Source organism: Hevea brasiliensis, chromosome 5 (genome assembly GCF_030052815.1).
Source record: "Hevea brasiliensis isolate MT/VB/25A 57/8 chromosome 5, ASM3005281v1, whole genome shotgun sequence".
NCBI lineage: Eukaryota > Viridiplantae > Streptophyta > Magnoliopsida > Malpighiales > Euphorbiaceae > Hevea > Hevea brasiliensis.
This window is the reverse complement of record NC_079497.1, coordinates 591,531-612,509: the sequence shown is the minus strand read 5'-3', so window position 1 is coordinate 612,509 and position 20,979 is coordinate 591,531. Positions and strand designations below refer to the sequence as shown.

General features: G+C 35.6%; 1 protein-coding gene across 1 annotated transcript; it reads right to left on the bottom strand.

Annotated features, from left to right (window-relative positions):
• Positions 1 to 18,059: 18,059 nt before the first annotated feature.
• LOC110634134 (G-type lectin S-receptor-like serine/threonine-protein kinase SD2-5) lies at positions 18,060 to 19,999 on the bottom strand. The gene is given in 3 exon segments (XM_021783039.2): positions 18,060 to 18,278; positions 18,280 to 19,248; positions 19,340 to 19,999. Coding segments are annotated over 3 exon segments (1,545 nt in total). The 5' UTR covers positions 19,724 to 19,999; the 3' UTR covers positions 18,060 to 18,086.
• Positions 20,000 to 20,979: the final 980 nt, after the last annotated feature.

The window sequence follows — 20,979 nt, the reverse complement described above, 5'->3', positions numbered from 1 at the left end:
CACAAGATAGCTACCCCATACCATCCTCAAACTTCAGGACAAGTTGAAATTTATAACAGAGAGCTCAAGCATAATTTGGAGAAAGCTTGAACAATTCTCGGAAAGATTGGTCTATCAAACTAGATGATGCTTTATGGGCATATAGGACTGCCTACAAAACCCCTATAGGAACTACTCCCTTTAGGTTGGTGTATGGTAAGTCTTGTCATTTACCTGTGGAGCTAGAACATAGAGCATATTGGGCCATTCAGACCTTGAATTTTGATCTTAAGCAAGCTGGTGAAAAAAGGTTGTTACAACTTAATGAGCTTGAGGAATTGAGGATGGATGCTTATGAAAGTGCCCGTATTTACAAAGAAAGAACTAAAGTTTGGCATGATAAGCATCTGAGGAAAAAGGAATTTAAAGAAGGTGATTTAGTTTTGTTGTTCAACTCAAGATTGAAATTGTTCCCTGGAAAACTCAAGTCAAGGTGGACTGGTCCATATAGAATTTCTAAGGTTTTCCCTTATGGAGCAATTGAAATTTGGAGTGAAAAATCTGGGAATTTTAAGGTCAATGGGCATAGATTGAAACATTACATAACTGGAGACCCAATAATAGGAGCAAGCTGTTACAAGCTCTCCAATCCCTCACCTCTTTTCAGTGAAATTCACGAAGAGTCCAGCTAAGGACTATAAAATAGCCCTCTTGGGAGGCATCCCAAGTCCTTTTATTTTGCTTTTGCTAATTTACTTTCATTTTCATTGATTTTGTTTTATCTTAAATCTCCCCAAATTCAATTTTTGACATTGTTAAATCTTGTCCCTTGTAGATGTAATTCAATGAAGAACGGCTGGTGAACTGTTGGGGAAGTAATTCTTAACTTGAAAAATTTTGTCCTTCAAAAGAACTGATAAGTTTTTGCTGCATAATCTGTGCAGGAGCTGCAATCTAGTTCATGCAGAGGAAAAATGAAATCTGCAGCAAAAAGGGTGTCTGCAGCAAATGGCTTGTATTTTTGGTGAGGTTGGATGTATATAAATGGAGGAAGGTTGGTGAACTGCTGAAGTTGCTATCTGGTTTATGCAGAGCAGAAAAATAAAATCTGCAGCAGATCACTTAAGTTCTTGGTGAGGTTGGGTGTGTATTTTTTTTACTTGTGCTTTTAATGTTAATATGGTAGTAAGTGAGTCATTTTTGCAGTTTTGAGCTTCTTTGGGTTATAGGATACAAGGCAGAAATGCTGCATTTTCTTGGCAAATCTTGGAGAGTTCATTTCTCATTTGTGGTTAGATGCAACTTTATGCAGATTTTTTTATGGAGTTTTATGTGCTGAATGTTGATTTGCAGAATTTGAGTCAAAATGGCATAGCTCTCAAAGGTCTTTTATGTAAGATCAATGTCTACATGCCTGTGTGATGCATTTTTGATGAACTTTGTATATATTGATGTGTTTTTGGTGAAAAATTCTCATGGTTTATGCTTCATGGAATTATATTTCCTCATTCTAGGGTATTTTTCACACTTGCAATCCATGTTCTATTGCATTCTTGATCTTGTTAAATTGTGCATAAGCAACTGCATAGCTTATGCAATCCTGCATAACCATAATTCTTGCCATTTTTCACCTTTATTGCAAGTGCATAAGGAGAGTGCATAGCTTATGCAACTCTGCATAGCCTAATTTTGTCAAATTTCACATCTCCAGAAACTTGCATAAGCAGAGTGCATGACCTATGCACATTTGCATAACCTCAAATTCTTCATTTTCTCTCTCTGCCAAAGTTTGCATAAGCAGAGTGCATAACCTATGCACTTCTGCATAACCAAAAACTCTGAATTTCCAATTCTGCCGAGGGGTGCATAAGCAGAGTGCATAATCTATGCACTTCTGTATGACCAGAAATCAGAAAATTCCAAAAATTGCCGAACAGTGCATAAGCAGAGTGCATAGCTTATGCACATCTGCATGACCACCAACCAAAATTCTAAAAATTGCCGAACAGTGCATGAGCAGAGTGCATAACCTATGCACTTCTGCATGACCCGCTTTTCTGAAAAACCACTTCTGCCGAGAGATGCATAAGGGGAGTGCATAACTTATGCACTCCCGCATGACTTCACTCCTCAAAATTTCTAGGGTCACCGAAGCTTGCATAAGGAAGGTGCATGACTCATGCACAACTGCATGACCACTAACCTAAGCTTTCAATACCTGCCGAACAGTGCATAGGTTATGCATAAATCATTTTTCACTTATGCAGTCTTTTACATAACTCATTTAAATCAAAATTTTTTTCCTTTTGCTTTCCCACCTTCAACCCGATAAACCCTGTTCACTTCCCTTCCTCTCTCAAAATCCTCATTCCGGCATAACTTCTTCTCACACCTTCTTCTCCATTTCGATTTTCACTACATTTGCCCTAATTCTCACTCTTCTTCGATTTTCTTCTTTCCCCATTATCTTTTCCATCTTCCCATCGGCAATGGATTCCCCTCCACATTCCCGCCCCGCTTCTCCTCTCGAAGTCTCTCCATTGTCATCGATACACCCCACCCCCATTCCTCCTCCACAAGCGACACCCCCACCACCACCCCCAACCACCTACAAACGCAAAATCCGGTCCAAATCTGTGCGACCCATGTCCTCTGCTCCTCCTCTGTCCAAACACAAAGACCCACCCACCCCATTGTCGGAACCGCCTCCCAAAAAGCCAAAAGCTCCAGCCTTTACACCCTCTTCCAGCAAAAAGACAATTTCGGCAACCTCATTTGTATCAAAGCTACCCTGGCCTCTCCCTGATACGATTCAAAAAGCAGCTTTTAAGTGACTTAAGGATAGGAAGGTACAACCCACTAGGTATATATCTGCTGATGCTTTACAATCTCTTGGTTTATTTGACAATGTAGTTGCATATCTTGATGGTATGGGTTGGACAGAATTTGTGCATAAGCAAGAGGTAGTTTATCCAATTCTAGTTTTGGAGTTTATTTCTTCATTCTCTGCTACCCTCAACTTGCATGATGTAGACCATAAGCCAATTATGAAATTTAGATGCTTGGGGCAAAATAGAGAGCTGTCATTGGACCAATTTCATAGCATTTTTGGTTTTGCAATTGATGGGTTCTTTAGAGTACCACATACTGGAGTACAGGTAGCCAACAAAGGCATTTGGAATGCTGCCCAATTTTGGAGAATCATAACAAACCAACCTCAAACTTTCTCTGCTGGAAGATGAAAAACATCCCAAATCCTTGACCCTGCACTTAGGTTTATTCATAGGCTGATGGCTAGCACCATATTGGGCAGAGGGACTAGTTTTGGTGCTGTGGGAAAATCTGAACTTTTTATGTTATGGTGTGCATTTCACAAAGTTAAAGTTTCTCCTGGTTATTTCTTTTGTGAGCATGTGCTGCATATTGCCACCAAATCCATAGGTGACATTGTTTTGGGTGGGCTCATCACTGTCATAGCCAAGCATTTTGGTTTTAATCCTGCAGAGCACTTAATACCAGCACTTGAGGACACTTCATATTTTGATACTGCACACTTAACCAAAACAGGGTTCAATTTGTCATGTTTTGATCCTGTCCACCCTGCAGCAGAAACTGAGCCTATTGCACAACCAGAAACCCAACCTTTCACACCAGTCCCACAGCACCCTACTACACCTACCCCACCCCCTCAGCCTGCTCAGGACATTCCAGCTACCTCTGCTCAGCCCATACCTCCTACAGATGAACCTTCCTCATCCACAGCACCTCCTGCATTCAACACTAAAGCCTTATTCACCTATCTTGAAAGGCTTAGTGATGATATATTCTTTGTGGATAGGAAGCTTGACACTGGTCTTGATACACTCAAGGATCGTCATGATCAACTATTTGACCTTGTCATGGAAACCAGGGATAAGCAGAAAGAACTGAAGGAGATGGTGAAGCAACTCATGATCTTTTTGGGTATGCCACCCCCACCTCCATCACCTCCTCCAGCACCATCCTTTCGACAGCCAGCAGCAGCCACCAGCCCCTTAGCAACATCCTTGGACAAAGGCAAAACAATAGACATAGATTAGTGTTTGTTTTACTTTTGTTCAATCTTGTAGGACCTTTTCTTTGTAATTATGTTCAAACATTTCTAGTTTGTTTCAAATTATGTTTGTTTGTTTTGAATTAGTTTATTTTAAATTCTGTTTTTCTTGAAGTTTTATTGAATAGCTATTACATTAGTCTTCTTTAACTTTCATTACACTTATTGCCCTTTTGTACATATTTGACCATACTCTGTATATATTTCAATACTTCTACTACTGGTTGTACATTTCCCTTGCCAATTCCCATGCAGCAGCTTTTGTATACACTGCACAGGCTATGAATTTCCTCATGCAACTGTTTTGCACAGCCTGTGCAACCCTTTCTGCTACTTATGCAAAGATTGCATGAGTTGTATTCCTTATGCAATCGTCCCGCATAGCCTATGCAACATATATTGCCTCTTATGCAAGACCGCACGCTTATGCACCTTACTTATGCACATGTCTGCATGACTCTTAACTCTGCATGACCTATGCAGTTTCTTATGCATCCCTTTATCTTGAATTCTCATCTGCTACATACCAGGTAACACTTTCTTCTTGCTCTTAATCTTTACAATTCCTGGTAATTACTATTGGCTTTGACTTTTGCTAATACATTGCTTGAGACATTGAGGACAATGTCCAATTTTGAGTTTGGGGGTGCACATTCTGATTTTTGCTTAATTTTTGCTTCATTTTTCACATTTTGAGTATAAGAGCATCTCATCCCATTTCATTTACATATATTGTAAATATTTTACATATACATCCATACATACATATTCATTACACATTTACACACACATTATACATCACTTAGAAATTGTACAAATTGCATACAAATAGACTCCTTCCACTTAGTTAATGCATTACTCATTTTAGGAATCATGCATCATGCATTAAAATCTTTTGCCAAATCCCTTGAGTATTGAAAATGTGCCTATGAGAGTGATTTGACTCACCCTTTAGTTGGGTTTGTGGATTGAAAGTTTCCTAAAAGGTGCAAGGTTTTGAAGTGTCTATCCCTTACCTATATCTTCTTAGCCAAAAAGCCACCCAACTAGTCATTTGGAGGTGGAAGTGTTTAGAGGGAGTTATTGGATATAAGGTAGTCAAATGATGTCTCACCAATCCTAGAACAAATTTTCTAAACCTTTCAAGGCGAAATACCAGCTTATACTTGAAAAGAGAGATGATTAGGCATTCTTTGATTTAAACCTTCTCATTTTAAACCTTTGGCCTTTTTCCTAATTAAAATTAACCCTTGCAAACCCCTTTGAACCTTTTTATTCCTAATTTTTCTTGAAACCCTTATTGCTACCTAGCCAATGAACCAAACACTCCAACCCTTTTCATAAGGATAATTATTCATAATATTAGGTACATAAAAAAAATAAATAAAAAATAAAAAAAAAAGAAAAAAAAATACAATAAAAGGGAGAAGAAGTGCTTGTCATCTTGTAAAACTGCTAGTATATGTGCTTTTCACTATTGCCATTCAAAATGAAAGAAATCCACCCAAAGTATTAAAAGAAATGAGTTTGGGGGTGGCATTTTTTTAGGGACAATTATCAAAAGAAAATGCAAAATACAAGTTAAAGTATCAAAATGTCCCTCCATTTTTATGTGTTTTGTAAACTATGCTAGCACTTGACAATCCTCATTGTGCATTTCTCTCTCCCATATAAAAAAGAAAAAAATATATATATAATAAAGTGTACCTTATGTTTCAAAATTGCAACATATTCTCATGCTTTGAATACTTTTTACCCATTCTTCTTCTTAGCCTCATTTTGAACCCCATGGCCCCATTACATCCCTAAAAAGACCTTTGAACTCTTGAAAGTACTTGCTACATTAGTGGAGATAGGAGTGGGGAATTTGCCTATGGGATTGGAAAACTATTCATTCATTCATTCAATTCCATCATTCCATATAGAGACACTTTGACTATTGATTGTTCTAGAATTCCTTTTGAGCATGACCCTCTCTTTTGATTGGTTGGTTTGGAGATTTTGAATGATAATTGACTTGATGGCTAAGCGGTGAAAGCTTGGATAAGCATTAAATTCTTTGCATTTTGAAGGATGGGTATATGGATTGCTGGTATGGCTGAAGGTGTGTTAAGTTACTTCAATTGGTAATTTTCATAACTCTTTGGATAAGGCACCCCTAAAAACTTTGCACCACATTTTAAAGTTTGCTTGAGGACAAGCAAAAGCTTGAGTTTGGGGGTATTTGATGCATACATTTTGCATAGTCATTTAGGTCTAATTTTATAGCCATTTTATTCTATTATTAGTTATCTTTAGCTAATTTCATTAGTAAATTAGTTAGTTTTTCATAGTTGTCAATTTTGCATTAATTTGTAATTTTTACTTTGAAGGACTGAAGAGAATTTTGCCATTGAGGAGTGTCTCCTACAGCCAAAAGATGTCAAAAACAGGTTTTCAAGCTGAAATATGCATTGACCAAACTGTGCATAACTTGCCGCATAAGCTATGCAGATCTGCATAAGGAGAAAGATCACTGTTCCAGAACCAGCCGAAATGTGCATAAGGAGACTGCATAGCTTATGCACATTCTCGCCTCCCTTATGCACCTTCACGGGATTGTGCATAACCTATGCACCAAGTCATGCAGCTTCGCATAAGTGACCCAGAACCAGCCGAAAACTGCATAAGGGACTGCATAACTTATGCAGTCCCATGAAGAGTTCATTAATGAGCTGGCAGGAGATTCCCTCAAATAATTCCTCCTAGAACATACCATTTTAGGGCTCCATGTCAGAAAAATGCTATAAATAGTCTCATTTTCCCATTTTAAAGGAGAGACAAGGAGCAAAGAAGAAAAGGAGGGGGGCTGAGCAGAATTTGAAGAGTCACCTTCACCTTCCACACCATTTTCAACCAAGATTTGCAGATTTCTTTCTTCCCTTATATTTTTCTACATTTCTAGTGTTTAATTTCTTACTTCTTAGCTTAGATTAAAGCTTTATTTCCATTTGAACTCATCATATTTTGTAAGCATTATGGATAGTGAGTAGTTTACTTTTGATTCTGGAGTAAGGGTTGTAATATTTGAGATATTTTGTGGATCTTGATTGGGTAATCCATATTTTGTGGTCTTAATGAGTTTTATTCATTTCTTGTATGCTTAATGACATGCTTAGTGTAGGATCCCATTAAGTGATGTTCTTAATCCATGGTTGAAGCACCGAAAGGAGAAGGCCTTGTGATAGATAATCAAGAAATTGGACTTAATTAACTTAGACCTAGAAATAGGCTAAGGATTAAGAGGATTCACAGATTAATTAAAGAACTTAATGGGTCTTAATTAATTCTAACTCCACGAAAGTAGGATTAGTTTGATTAAGGCACTCTTTGTCTCACTCGAAAGGGAATTCAAAGGATTTAAGAATTAATCTCCTTAAAACCCATTAGTTTCATAAGATTGGATAACCAATTTAAAATCCCAAAATAGCTCGAATATGAAATCCCGAACTCCGGAATCACCTTTTTACCATTGTTAATTTTCAATTGAATTTAATTGCTTGCCATTTTCAATATTGCCATATTTGAACTCGCTTATTTCAATTTGATGCAATTTTAGTTTAACGCAATACATTGTTAAATAGAATATTGATTTTGCACATATAGATTTTACGCTCCATTACTCATCAATTCACTTCTTTAATTTCATAGATACTTCGATTTAGTCAACTTTTATATCGAAAATTCAATCATTAACACAACTCCTCGTGGGATCGATATTTTTCTATACTACTTGTACGACCCGTGCACTTGCGGTAGGGACGCATCAATTACTAAGGTTTTTAGACCAGCTTTTGTCCATCTTATGTAACTAGTTATGTAGAGCTCCATCCAAGTGTCAAGCGTACTCTACACCACTAATCAATATTGGAAAGTAAACTGGGTCTCTTCTCTTATAGGACAAATGTATTTGTATTCCCTGACAATCCAGTTAATGCAACTTTATCGTTTCCCACTCCTTCTCTGTAATGGAAATATCTAGACTTCTTCCTAAAGCTTCTTAGTATGTGGCCTACTTCTAATACATTGGCACTCAGATCGAGGCTCTACTACTCCTTTAATCTATCATCTCATAACAACTTATTTCAAACATCTCTTAGTGTGTTCCTAGCATACCTATTCATTCTTATCCTCATTATTATAACTAGCTCTATCGAGCTTTCTTCCTGTCCTTTAGATCTTATCCACTTTTTTTTCCTATTTCTGCTATCGTTGATATCTTTTCAACATGTTGTACTTATTCCTTAATCTTAGTCCTATCTCACCCTTACACCTTTTCCTTTAAGGATGTCTATCCCATCATGAACTTTAACTTTCTTTTTTTTTTTTTTAATTTCTTAGTCTTATCTTGATTACTAGTTCCATTACTTCGAGAATTCTAACTTTACGATTGACTCCTACCAGCACATTCTTCACATTATGTAACATTTATAATTAACCATAGAAAATTCTTTTTGTATCCCTTTTCCTAACTTACCTATCAAAACATTATCATTCCCTACCAGCCTTAGTAAGAAATTGCTCATCCTGGATGGATAGGAGCCCCAGAAATTATAAGTTCCATCTAAACTAACACGGCTATGGGAAATATGTGCTATGCCTTAATTCTGAATAAGATACTTCACGTGTTCATTCTCCTTAATATAATCACATATACTGCCCATAACTTTCCAAACTTCAGCCTCAATTTTTCTCATTAGCAATAATTTCATTCGCTATAACTCATTAGCAAATAGTACTTCCTCCAGCTTATAGTACAAAAGGGTTGTAAGCCCTAGTAACTAGCTTGATTTAACTCCTGTCACCTCTCTGATCATTCTTTCATATCCATTTAATTAGCTAAAACTTAAAATACTAAGTATCCAAACCCGTCATTCATTTTAAAGGCTTACATACATCTTGATCTTACATCTTATAATTCCTACATGGAACTTGTACCCTCTTCAGAACACTTGAGCTAACAACTCTCTATCTCACGCTACAATCCCATCTGGGACACTACTCCATAAGTCATCATTATTAGTAATAACCTTCGATCCCTTCTGAAAAGATAGGACTATACCCTAACTTACTGCAATAAAGGTATTACATTTACCACCTTGCCAAAACCATGTCAAATTAATGACTCTCTTATCATATCATAGCTCTGTAAATCATCAATTCATAGTTTCGACCTTCCCTAGGTAGTAGGGTTGTACTTTACACCTTACTGATACACACAAGATATACTATTCTCACTAAGCTCTAAGCAAAACGTCTGTCATACTGCAAAAACCATCCAAAATTCCTTACTGAATACCAGATGGTCTCACTCTATAGATGTCACTTTTACTTTGCAACTAATCCACAACCTCTAGTCTGATGGCAACTCTTGATGTAACTCGAGCTCATGCTAGGGTAATCGAGTTACTAACTCTAGTTAACACCCAACTATGACCTTTCGATATTCTAGCTCTAGATCCCTAACCAGGAGTTCCCAACTCCTCTGCAGCTATAGAACTCTGTTCTGGCATAATTGTACCAAAACAGAGGCCATCTGCAAACACCCTCATTATGGAGGACCACGGGGATGCACGCAGCTCTACACAATCATCTCATGTCGGTACTGTAATCTGCAGCTTACAGAGTAGACATTGAGAACATTGTATAGTTATTATGATGCATCCTGACAGACTAGGTCTCCTAATCTCTTATCTCTCTTGAATCCACTATTATCACAAACTTACTCTGACTGGGTCATCCACTGACGACTGCCAGCAGTGGTATCCTCACCCTTATCTAGTGCAATTATACTATCAAAACTCACCTTTATGTACTCGTGCCTAGCACCGGATAGGCACAACACTTAGACCCATACTGATAGAAATATTGTGTTTCTTGGAGAATATATTTCCATGGAAGACCTCAACATGTCTGCTAACTCTATTTCACACTTCTATCTACTTCATAAAACTGAGGTGCTAAACTGAAGCACTCTTATATTAACCGAGGAATAACAAAGAATCTAGAAACGAAGAATTACAGAAAAAAGACGAAACAGAATCCTATACTCCGCGTGTGACAACTCTAGGTGCACACTTTCCCATGAATCTAAAGCCTAAGCTCTGATACCACTTTTGGGCCCGACCGGCACTAGAACCTGGGCTAGCCTAAAGCCCCCGAAGCTCATAGTAAGTCTAACTATTCCTCAACCCAACTCTAAGGCCCATTTAGGCCTAATTTCAAGAATTCAACCGGACAGAGTCCGACCATAAAATGGACCATTCAATGGGGAGTTTTTGACTCGCCTGACCTATAAACACAATATATAATAAATTGGGGAGCTCAGCTCACCCTCCACATAATCAAAATGTCATAACTCAAATAGGAGCGCAGCTCCTTCATCCAATCCCATCATGCATACAGTTAATAATTTTACAGGTCCAATATAACTTTTATAATACAGGCCCAAAATAAAAATAAGTGCTTCTAACACATGCGGAGTCTAAAATTTAACTCAATTGTACAAAATATATTAAATGCTATTAATGGACCTATGAAGAAGAAGAGCAGGTTAGCCACAATAAATAATTCTCTTGTAGCCTGAAAAAATAGATGAATAGGAGTGAGCGTTCAACTCAGAGAGTAAAATACCAATTTTAATCATAATCTCTATAACTATCTAAAGCTAATACACCCTGTGGAGTGAAATGCAATATTGTCATAATTTTCACATCATAACAGCAAAAATGCAATTTAGAGCACTCACACACCCAACACTGTCAAGCAATACATATATGGGAGCTGATCCCCTATACAACCCTCTTAATCCAACCTCTGCCAGCGAGTGTCTCTCAAGCTGGACTTTTGCTTATTAAACCAAATGTGTGGTCCCAGCAAGTGTCTCTCAAGCAGTGTCTACCCTGAAAGACCGGGTCCCAGTGAGTGTCTCTCAAGCCGTGTCTACCCGTCTTGTCCATATCCAATACCATACCACACGCACGCCATGCACACACACTGCTCTAAATTACCACAAACAACATCCATGACACTTTAACAATTATGAATGCAATATAAAACGTGCATAGTATTTAACTACATAGATACATATTTATAAGTGATGCATGGGCATGCTTGAACATATAATAATATCAAAATTATAATTAAAATTAATATTTTACTCATAAACTTGAACCGAGGTCACTGCGGTGGCTGGGTGGAGGAGGAAGGCTGTCCCGGCTCACCTGACAATTTCATTGCAATTATTTAATATATTTGACTCAATACAAGTTTAGAAAATACCAAAGACACCCTAAGTTGTGCTAAAAATCTGGTAGAGTCTCTTCTATATCTATGACTTACCCAACCTGCAAAATAGTTCAAATAACACTTCTAAACTCAACCCATATCTCATCATCATTATATGGCTCCTCTTGGGCCCTCCAAAATCACAACATTAGACAACTCAATTATAAGACTTTAAAACTAATATTTTTTAAAAACTATTCAAACTAACTTTAAAAATTCTATAAACCTGCCCCGCGGTCCTTAACAATATTATAAGGCTATTGCAATAGGAATCGTAATTTTCTTATCATTCACAAATATTTTATAAATTTTATTCTAACCCAGTACAAGATAAAAATTGAGTAATGTAGAGTTCGAGTTTACCTATGCCAAATCTGACAACTGGAACGCGTCTTGAACGTCTGAAAATGGTCGAGTAGCCTATAATCTTGACCCGGTTCTGAAATGGTTCCAATAGCTTATCTGCTCGGCCAGAAATTACAAATCCGGGCGACGATCGAATTTCCACAAAATGAAAGTACCAGGGTTAGAATAATATATATATATATATATATATAATTATTTCAAAATTAGAGATGTTACTGTAAAATTTTTATTTTCCTTGTTGATTTTCAACTTCTGCTTTATAAACTTTAAATTTATCAAATAATTCACTCTTAAAATTAATTAAATACACATAGCAAAATTTGGAAAAATCATCAATAAATGTAACAAAATATTTCTTACCACCACAGGTCAAAACATTATTATTATCACAAATATCACTATGAATCAATTCTAACGAGCATGTTTCCCTTTCCACAGATTTAAAGGTTTCCTGGGTTGTTTTGCTTGAACACAAATTTGACATTTATTCTTTTTATTAATTTCATGTTTTGTAATTAAATCCAAACTCATCATTTTTTTCATAGTATCAAAATTTACATGTCCAAGTCTACCATGCCAAAATGTATCACATTCAACATTAGTAATAAAAGTAAAAGAAATTGCATTAATAGAAGAAGGCATTACATTCAACTTATAAAGTCCATCAACCAAGTAACCTTTACCAATAAAATTACCATGTTTACTAATAACAACTTTATTAGAATCAAGAACAAGTTTAAAACCATGCTGATCTAACAAAGATGCACTAATTAAATTTTTCCTAATAGAAGGAACATGAAAGACTCCATCTAATATAAAAAAGTTTCCAAAAGACAATTCCAATTTTATTTGGCCTTCTCCTAAGACTTGAGCCTCACTCTCATTCCCCATTCTCACAAATATTGTGCCTGATACCTGATATGAAGCAAAATAATTTCTATCAGCGCACACATGAACACTAGCCCCAGAGTCTATCCACCACTCATTTGAAAAAATTATACTGGACTCTAGGTTAGAAACAAAGTACCTGTGAGATGGGATTGGGAGCTATCTCCAATGGTCACTATATTAGCTTGTGGTATTTAACTAGAAGGTGCCTTATTGTTTTGACCATGACGCTTGAAACAATTTTTGGCAACATGGTTGGTCTTTCCACAAACCCAACATTCTACACCCCTTTTCTGATTAAAATTGTTACCTTTCATTATATTGTTGTTATTCCCATTAAAATTCTTTTTGGATGCAACCTTCTTAATATTCTTAGATTTTGGTTTGTGAAAATTTTCAACAAAATGTGTCTTGGCTTGAAATTCAATTTTTTGGTTTTGGGGTTGTGTAAGACGATGCCTATCTTCAATTATCAAGGAGACAAGCAATTCATCAAAAGAAAAATTTTCAGGTTTTTGTTTCAAACTTCTAGCAAAATAGGACCATGAAGGTGGTAATTTTTTAATAAGAAATGTAAAATAGAATCATCAATTGAAAAATCTTTTATTTTCATGCCAAAAATAATGTTTTCAAAATCATGAATTTAGTTAGAAACACTTTTTCCATCAACCATTTGAAAATCAAGCCATTTTTCAATTGAACATCTTTTCAAACCCTTTTCTTCAATGCCATATTTATAATCTAAAGCTTCCCACAATTCAAAAGCAGTTTTGATATGATAGAAAATATGATAAATATTATCAGACAAGGCACTTAAAATTTTTTCATGACATAAAATATCTTTATTAGTTAAATCATCCTTAGCAGTAGTAGATTGACTAGTGGATGAAACAACTGCAACAGTTTTTTCAGTGGAAAAGGAAGACTCTCTAACCTTAAATTTAGTCAAAATCACAGAAAACAGTCCTAATTTAGTAAGCCAAAATTTCATTTATTGTTGCCAACAAAGGAAATTTTGTCCAGTAAATTTTTGTGGTTTGCTAGACGTAGATTTCAACACATCCATTTCAACAATCAAGCACGAACGCTTTCCTTTCAAAGAGTGAAAGAAAACTTAATACCAAATCAACAATCCGATTAAATAAAAAATAGTAAATATGGACCACAAACAAATAATAAAATTCAAATGATAATAATATAAAATCAAGAGAAAAATGATTAGAGTAGCCTGTGAATTTGTGGATTAAAGCACACTGAATTTTGGTGCTACGCTTTGAGAGTAAACGGCCCGTCTGCACGGAGTAATTAATCAACCATATCCCTCTCTCAAGATACTTCAATTTGTTGAGCTCTTGTGTGCAGCTAAGAGTTCCCCGAACCGATTATTCTTAATGCTCAGAATTTATTGGTCGTATACTAAAAAACATCAAACTAAAAAATTGCTTCATTCGGTAGAGTAAAAAAATTTGGTGACCATAATGGGTGGTTTAGACTAAAAAATCTCTAGTTTTAATCCACTAATAAGAGATATTAAGCCACTAATCCTTAAAAGTAACAAGCAAGTAACGTTAAAAAATAAAAATAAAATTAGCTCACAAAAAATAGAGAACAAACTTTACTGGGCAAAAATTTTATTTTTATTATTATTATTATTATTATTATTATTATTATTATTATTATATATTAAATTTTAAATCAAGAATCCAACAATTTCTTCATTTCTAACATCAGTCATCAACGTCTAGCCTTGCTTACTCCAGTCACTAATAATTGAAGGCCTAGCTTGACAGAGCCAATGTCGAGTTCCACTCCTCCATTCCCATACTTAAAAGAAAAACCCTTTCTCTTCAATTTATTTGTAGATATAAGAAGACAAGTAAAAGGACCATTATGGTTACAGAAAGGAGCATGCATACATGCAATCAAGCGTAGCGCAGAAGAGCAACAACACATCGACAAAATTCACTTGGATGAGAGGGGTCAATTTCAGAAAGCATGGACAAAACTCTGATCTCTTTGTAGGATATGTTAGAGATTAAAATGGTGATCTTCCATATATAAAGTGCATAGGGTTCCCATCAAAACTTGCGGAAACAGCATTTTTTCATTTTTAAAATGGAGGGACTTGTGATATGCAACCAAGCCAAAACCATGCTCACAAACAAGCCTCACAATATCTTGACAGCTATGTATATTTGTCTACATTCAAGTTTACAATCTATTTCTTAACACTCCAAAATCCTATAAAATTCATTCAATTTTCATTTTTCAAATATATTTTTGGGGCCATGGATGCCCCGCTGAGCCGATGTCCACTTACCTAAATGATTATTATATCACAACAAAATGCATGCCAAGAACAGATCAATCATTAAAACACTGCAACAAAATCTCACCCATACACGTATCGCAGCTTCACAATTAATTTAATTTTGAAAATAATTTTAATATCACTGATTCAAAACTTATCAGTAACATGAGGAGTTCATTAATTTGTAAGATTTTTTTTTTCTTTAATTTGGAGGGAATGTAAGATTGTTATATAACCTTCTTTTGGAAACATGACCAGTGGCAGAAATTGAATGTAAGGATGATTTTCATTGAAGGTGCTTATAATATGCAAATTTAATATTGTTTCCTTGTGGCTGTAATACAAATGGTTATAAAGACCTGTTAGTATCGTGGGGTATCTTCGAGTGTGTGACAAATTGACAACTCTTACTCAAGCGATTGGGGGTCCAGCCAAACATGCCACTCCTGTGTTCTGACGTGAGATTTGTGACATTATGGTTCACGGGCTAGGTTCTGGTTGTGAAAATGAATCAGAACATTTTTCATTTTATTTATTTTTTTTATTATTTATCAGAACAATTTTTATATAGGCACCGTTAAAAATTAAGTCTTTCTTTTCAATCCATTCAAAAACAGACCGTTAATGTCAGGAGTAAGAGGTAAATCTGATGGAGCATATTACAAGGTGTCCTTGTCCGAATTCCTCACATGTGGGATGCAGCCAGCAAAATCCACAGTTGCAGCAAGCAGAATGAAGATTAAAGAATCCCCTTCATCATATATATATCGAGGATCACATGCCCACCAATCCCCCACAAAATAGGAGAAATTTAAGGAATTAAGATCACTTTTTTATTCTCTCTTTCTCACTCGAGAATTTATACAGGCAAGAAAAGGTGACAAAAACTCTCCAAGACATGATATGATGCATGCCACGTGGCAATGCTATGAAAAGTATTATGATGAAACTCTAAGCTCTAGCATCAATAAGATTAAGATCCCATAAAAAATTCAAACTGTGGGATGAAGCAATAGGCTACCCACCCCTTTGCTGACTATTTGGCAGCAACAAGAATGTAATAATTGAGGTGGGAATGGAAAAAGAGGAGGATAATAATATGGCAGATTTATGGTTTTTTTTTATTATTATTATTTTTTTAATATGCTAATGATGAGACACCGAATACAACTGCATAATTGGCTGCATTTCCTATGAAACTTGAATGATATGTCTCCTCAGTAATCACCAATGGATAAGTTTAGAAGTATTTGTGTTCCATCTCCTAGGCATTATTTCGGAATAAAGGGACAAATGAGATTGGAAAACAGATAAGTTGACTCGACATTATGGTTCTACTCAAATGTACTCGACTTTATGAGATAGAAAACAGATAACTGGATTTTATTTATAAATATTTTCTTAAATTCAGTAATATTTCTCCAAATATATGTGACTGCAATTGACGTAATAAATTATTTGGTGTATTGGACTCTCAAATAATCATATAAATGAAATAAAAAGAAACAAGAGATCAATAATGATAAAGCAAGTAGTTATACAAAGGTTAGTAGTATAATTCCCACATCTCTTCCTTGGTCATTGAATAAAGATTTTTTCATAAAGGTTTTATATATAAATTATGAATTTATTTATCAATTACTTCTAACTACTTAATGGTACAAGAGTTATTTTCAAGACTATAAATTCTTGAATTTGGGTCTCCATTAAAGTTAATTATAGGAGGTAGTCTAATTGATTTTCCTTCACCTTAAAAATGCAGAAAGAAAGTGAAAAGATTTCAAGATCAAATCTTTTCATCTACCTAACTTTATAGTGAAAAAGAAAATGTCTACCTCTCACTATATAACTTATTAGTTATATCTAGCTCATAGTTCTTTCTATTGAATTTAAAAAATTTTAATTATATCAAAACAAAACTCTATAAATTTATTTAACTTTTGTTTTATTGAGTTCAAAACTTTGTGATTCTGAAAATAATTTAAATATTTTTTTATTTTTGGGAGGCTTAAATATTACGGATTTAACTCATTGGTAACAAAAATAATAATCTGACTAAATTTTAATCTTATGGGTAAAGGTAAGTTTTTTTTTTTTTTTTCCTTAACAGGTGTAAAAGCTGAACGAGGAAGTGGAATATTATTAAGAGTTGGGATTTCAATTTAGAGATTTCCCAGCCAAATTTTACCGCAATTGAAATAATCAAGCACAGTCAGATAAGAGAGTCCCCACACACGTTGATCAAAATCCAACAGCCAAGGCCCTGTTTACACTAATTTGGGTCCTTGAGAACCTGCATTTGCAAGGAGAGTGAAAGCCCAAGTTTAAAGGACACCCTATATAATCTTTATTGGGGATTGGGCCACCATATCCTGCGCCTGAATATTGCATTTCAAGTAGTCTCCTCCAGACCATTTGCTTTTTGCGTCCTCTGTTCCTCTGCAATGGGAGCCGTCCATGGTAATATTCAATTCATTTCCTCCGTTGTGTTCAGAACTTGTTCTTGTGCACTGTGCTTGTAAACAATATGAATGCTGGAACAATGGAATTCTAGTTTTCATATATATATATATATATATATATATATATATTAAGAGTTGAATTATTATAAAAAAATAATTTATATATGAAAAATATTTTTTATAAAACTTATTTTTTTAAAATATACTTTAAATAAAAATGTTTTTTTATTATTTAATTATAATATTAAATTAATTATATATATTTTTCACATTTAATGAAAATGTTAAAGGGTAAAAAATAACTTTCTTTTTAAAAAGAAAAAAATTATTTTCTTTAAAAATAATTTATTTTTTTATTTAATTTGAAAAATATTTTTCATTAATTATTTTTTAGCATTCAAAAATTAAAAACAGATAAAAAAAATATTTTCTACAAAATAAATAAAGCTGTTTTTTTTAGTACTTTAAATATTAAAAATATATGAAAATATTATTTTAAAAAAAATATTTTTCACAAAATAAAGAAGGCTTAAAAGATTACATTAGTGTTAGATTCTAGTTTTCAAATTGGTCTACAAGGGCAACAATAATAACAACTTTCCTGAAAATGACTTAAAATTTGTATTCAACCTAATTAAAAACATAAAATTGACTTCAATAGCTAAATTTTTATTTCTCCCATATGAATTATCACTAAAAAAAAAACAACAAATTTGAATGCGATTTCGTTACACTTGCAAACTTCAACCAGCCTATAGAAAACATCCAAAATCGTGATGTTTAATTCTTTATCGAGAAACTTGGAATCAAAGTTCACCAGAACAGGCTTAGGTGGTATTATCAGTGGTTGGAATGTTCTTTCTTCTCTTTCGAATCAAATAATAGCCAAGACCTCCAAGAACAAACAAAATAACCAAACCATCAATCACTACCACCATTGCTAAAACCCATTTCTTCAGTCCAGAGTTCGCATGACCAACATGGGTTCCTTTTGGAACCTTTACCATGTAGGTGGATCCTGTTCCCCTCTCCACTTGTTTGACGCCCATCACTGCTCCATAAAGATAGCATTCTCCTAACTCGCCAGAGGAATATAATGCAGCAACACATTTACAGTCTTCCAGGCAAAAATTTGCACAAGCTTCCTTGCTAATATTGACCTTCACAGGGGCAGCCCTTAGGACGCTACCAACACCATTTAATTCCAGCATTTCTACCTCATCTCTCCCACAGAACCCACCAGAAATTCCATCACCGCAATCAGAATCCATCCCATTTTCTTTGGTTAGAAATCGGATACATGAACAAGTGCTGGAGAATGTACAAATACCATAAGGTTTACATGATAGAGGAAGATCACATGTGGTGTTTAGCGCTTGAAACGCCGCCTCAAACCTCTGCTTGTCAGGAGAATAAAAATAGAGCCCCAAGTTTCCTGTTTTATTCCCCAGGGCTAAAAATCTCAGGGGCTGTTGAATCCTTTTGGACGACAAAATCTGCGCGATTTTGTGATGTTTATCATTGAAAAACTCTAACCCTTGTGAGCCTAATTCAACAAAGGTAATGTTTCTGTTCTTGGAAGGCTTAAATTCCCAGTAAGAATAGTTCCACTTACCCGAATTCAGGTAGAGAGCAATCTTGTCGTGTTGAATTTGGAAGGAATAGAACGTTGTTGAGTTGCTGGAGAAGGAAGTCAAGCGAGTGGCCACATTTAGTCTCTGTCCCCATAGCATTACGTCAGTTGGAAAGTTGAAGCTTTGCCACTTTATAAGGTTTAGGGCATCCACCAGGACTAGATTACCGTTCCCCAGTATCTGTAATCTCTGCATCAAAGGGAAGAAAGAGAAAGATTAATCTCATGAATATTTAATTAGTTTATGGTCTTTTTGGCTGTCCTAGGCCTGTTAGTGTTACCTCCACACCTTGTCCAGAAGTTCCAGTTCGCCATCCCACTCGCTCTCTGGCTCCCTTCAACTGCAAATCCCCCAGCTTCGTCAGCTCAAGCACGCACTTTTCTGACGTGAAAAATGGAGAGTAATGACCAGAATTCCAGACCTTCACATCACCAAGAAAAACTTCCAAGGAACACGAATATTTTCCATCAATTGGTTCTACACTCAATGCAGCCCTAAAATTGGGTTTCATTTGGTTGGTCTCTATCAAAAAAGCTCTCCCAAGGAATCCGCCGCTGTACTCAACAGGAACAGCGAGGGTAACTCTGTAGCCGAGGTGAATATCTGATTTGCAATGGGCACGAGCAAAGAACAAAAGAAGAAAACAGAGGAGACATACCTCCATAACAAAATTGAAAACATTCACCACTTGCGTAAATTTGATTTCTATAGGATTTTGCAGGAAAAAAAATTATGGATTGTTGGGAACTTTTGCAAGTTCCACCACCCAATTCCCGAAAACAACAAAGGCCTGCCTGAGCTTTCATTTCGGTTGAGTATAATAAACTCATAGATAGTGGGGTTACTCATGGAATAATTGCAAGGGAAATTTATGTTAATTATGGTTCTCTATTGTGTTGCCTAAGCGTAAGCATTAAAACAAACGCACTTAAAAAAGCAATTGGGCACAGGCTGTCCATATGAGGCCTGCTTAATGATGATAAATACTAGGAATCTGGAAACCCATTCGATAGTGGGACACACCTCAATCCAATATTTTCTTGGTCAATTGATTGCTTCCTTTTACCCAGTGCGCAGGCCTTCTCCTTCCCCTGAAAGTTTTTGTTGTATGTGCTTGCCACGTGTATTACGTATACATTTGCCACTTTGTGTGATGGCAGCTACTGACAGTGCTTCCACGCAAGTATGACGTGGGTCTTCCACAAGTGAATGCTCCCAGATAGACACAGAAATTATGGAAAGTTAATGGGCTAGAAGTCAAAATTTTAATGGCCCAATTTCACATGCAAGCAGGGAATTTTTTTCTTCTTCCAAGAGCCTCACAAGCAGCCCAATCACAGAGTAGAATAAAAAAAAAAAACCCCAAAGAAAACTAGCCTTAATAACAAACAAGGCCTACGGTTCATAACACAAAAACCCTAGCTGGCAAGAACAATAATAATACAGCTGCCCTTAAGCTAACAACAAAGCAAGAAGAGAAGAGGCAGCAACCATCCTGTTCCAATCGCCGCTGGGAAGCAGAAACTTCTTCACCTAGCAGAAACAATACTTCTCATAATGAAAAAGAAAATAAACAAGGGAAGTACTCTGCAAGAATAGCAACCATCAAGTCCAACTTTTCGGAGTCTAGGGCTGCGCCTGATCATCAATATAGAAAATAACATTATTCACACACCATAGCTAGTACTAACATTGAGCCATTCACTTGAGTTCTAAACGTGGATATTTCAATAGAAGGAGAACTAGAGTTGAACTTGGATCAGAGAAAGGCATGTGGATATCAACTCATCCCAAATTGGGATCCTGGCCATGGCAAATTGTACAAGTGACCAACGTGTGATAATTTTCCATGGCAAATTGCCCACGGAAAATTATTATGTTAGCTATAATAATCAATTGAGGACATATGATAATACTTAA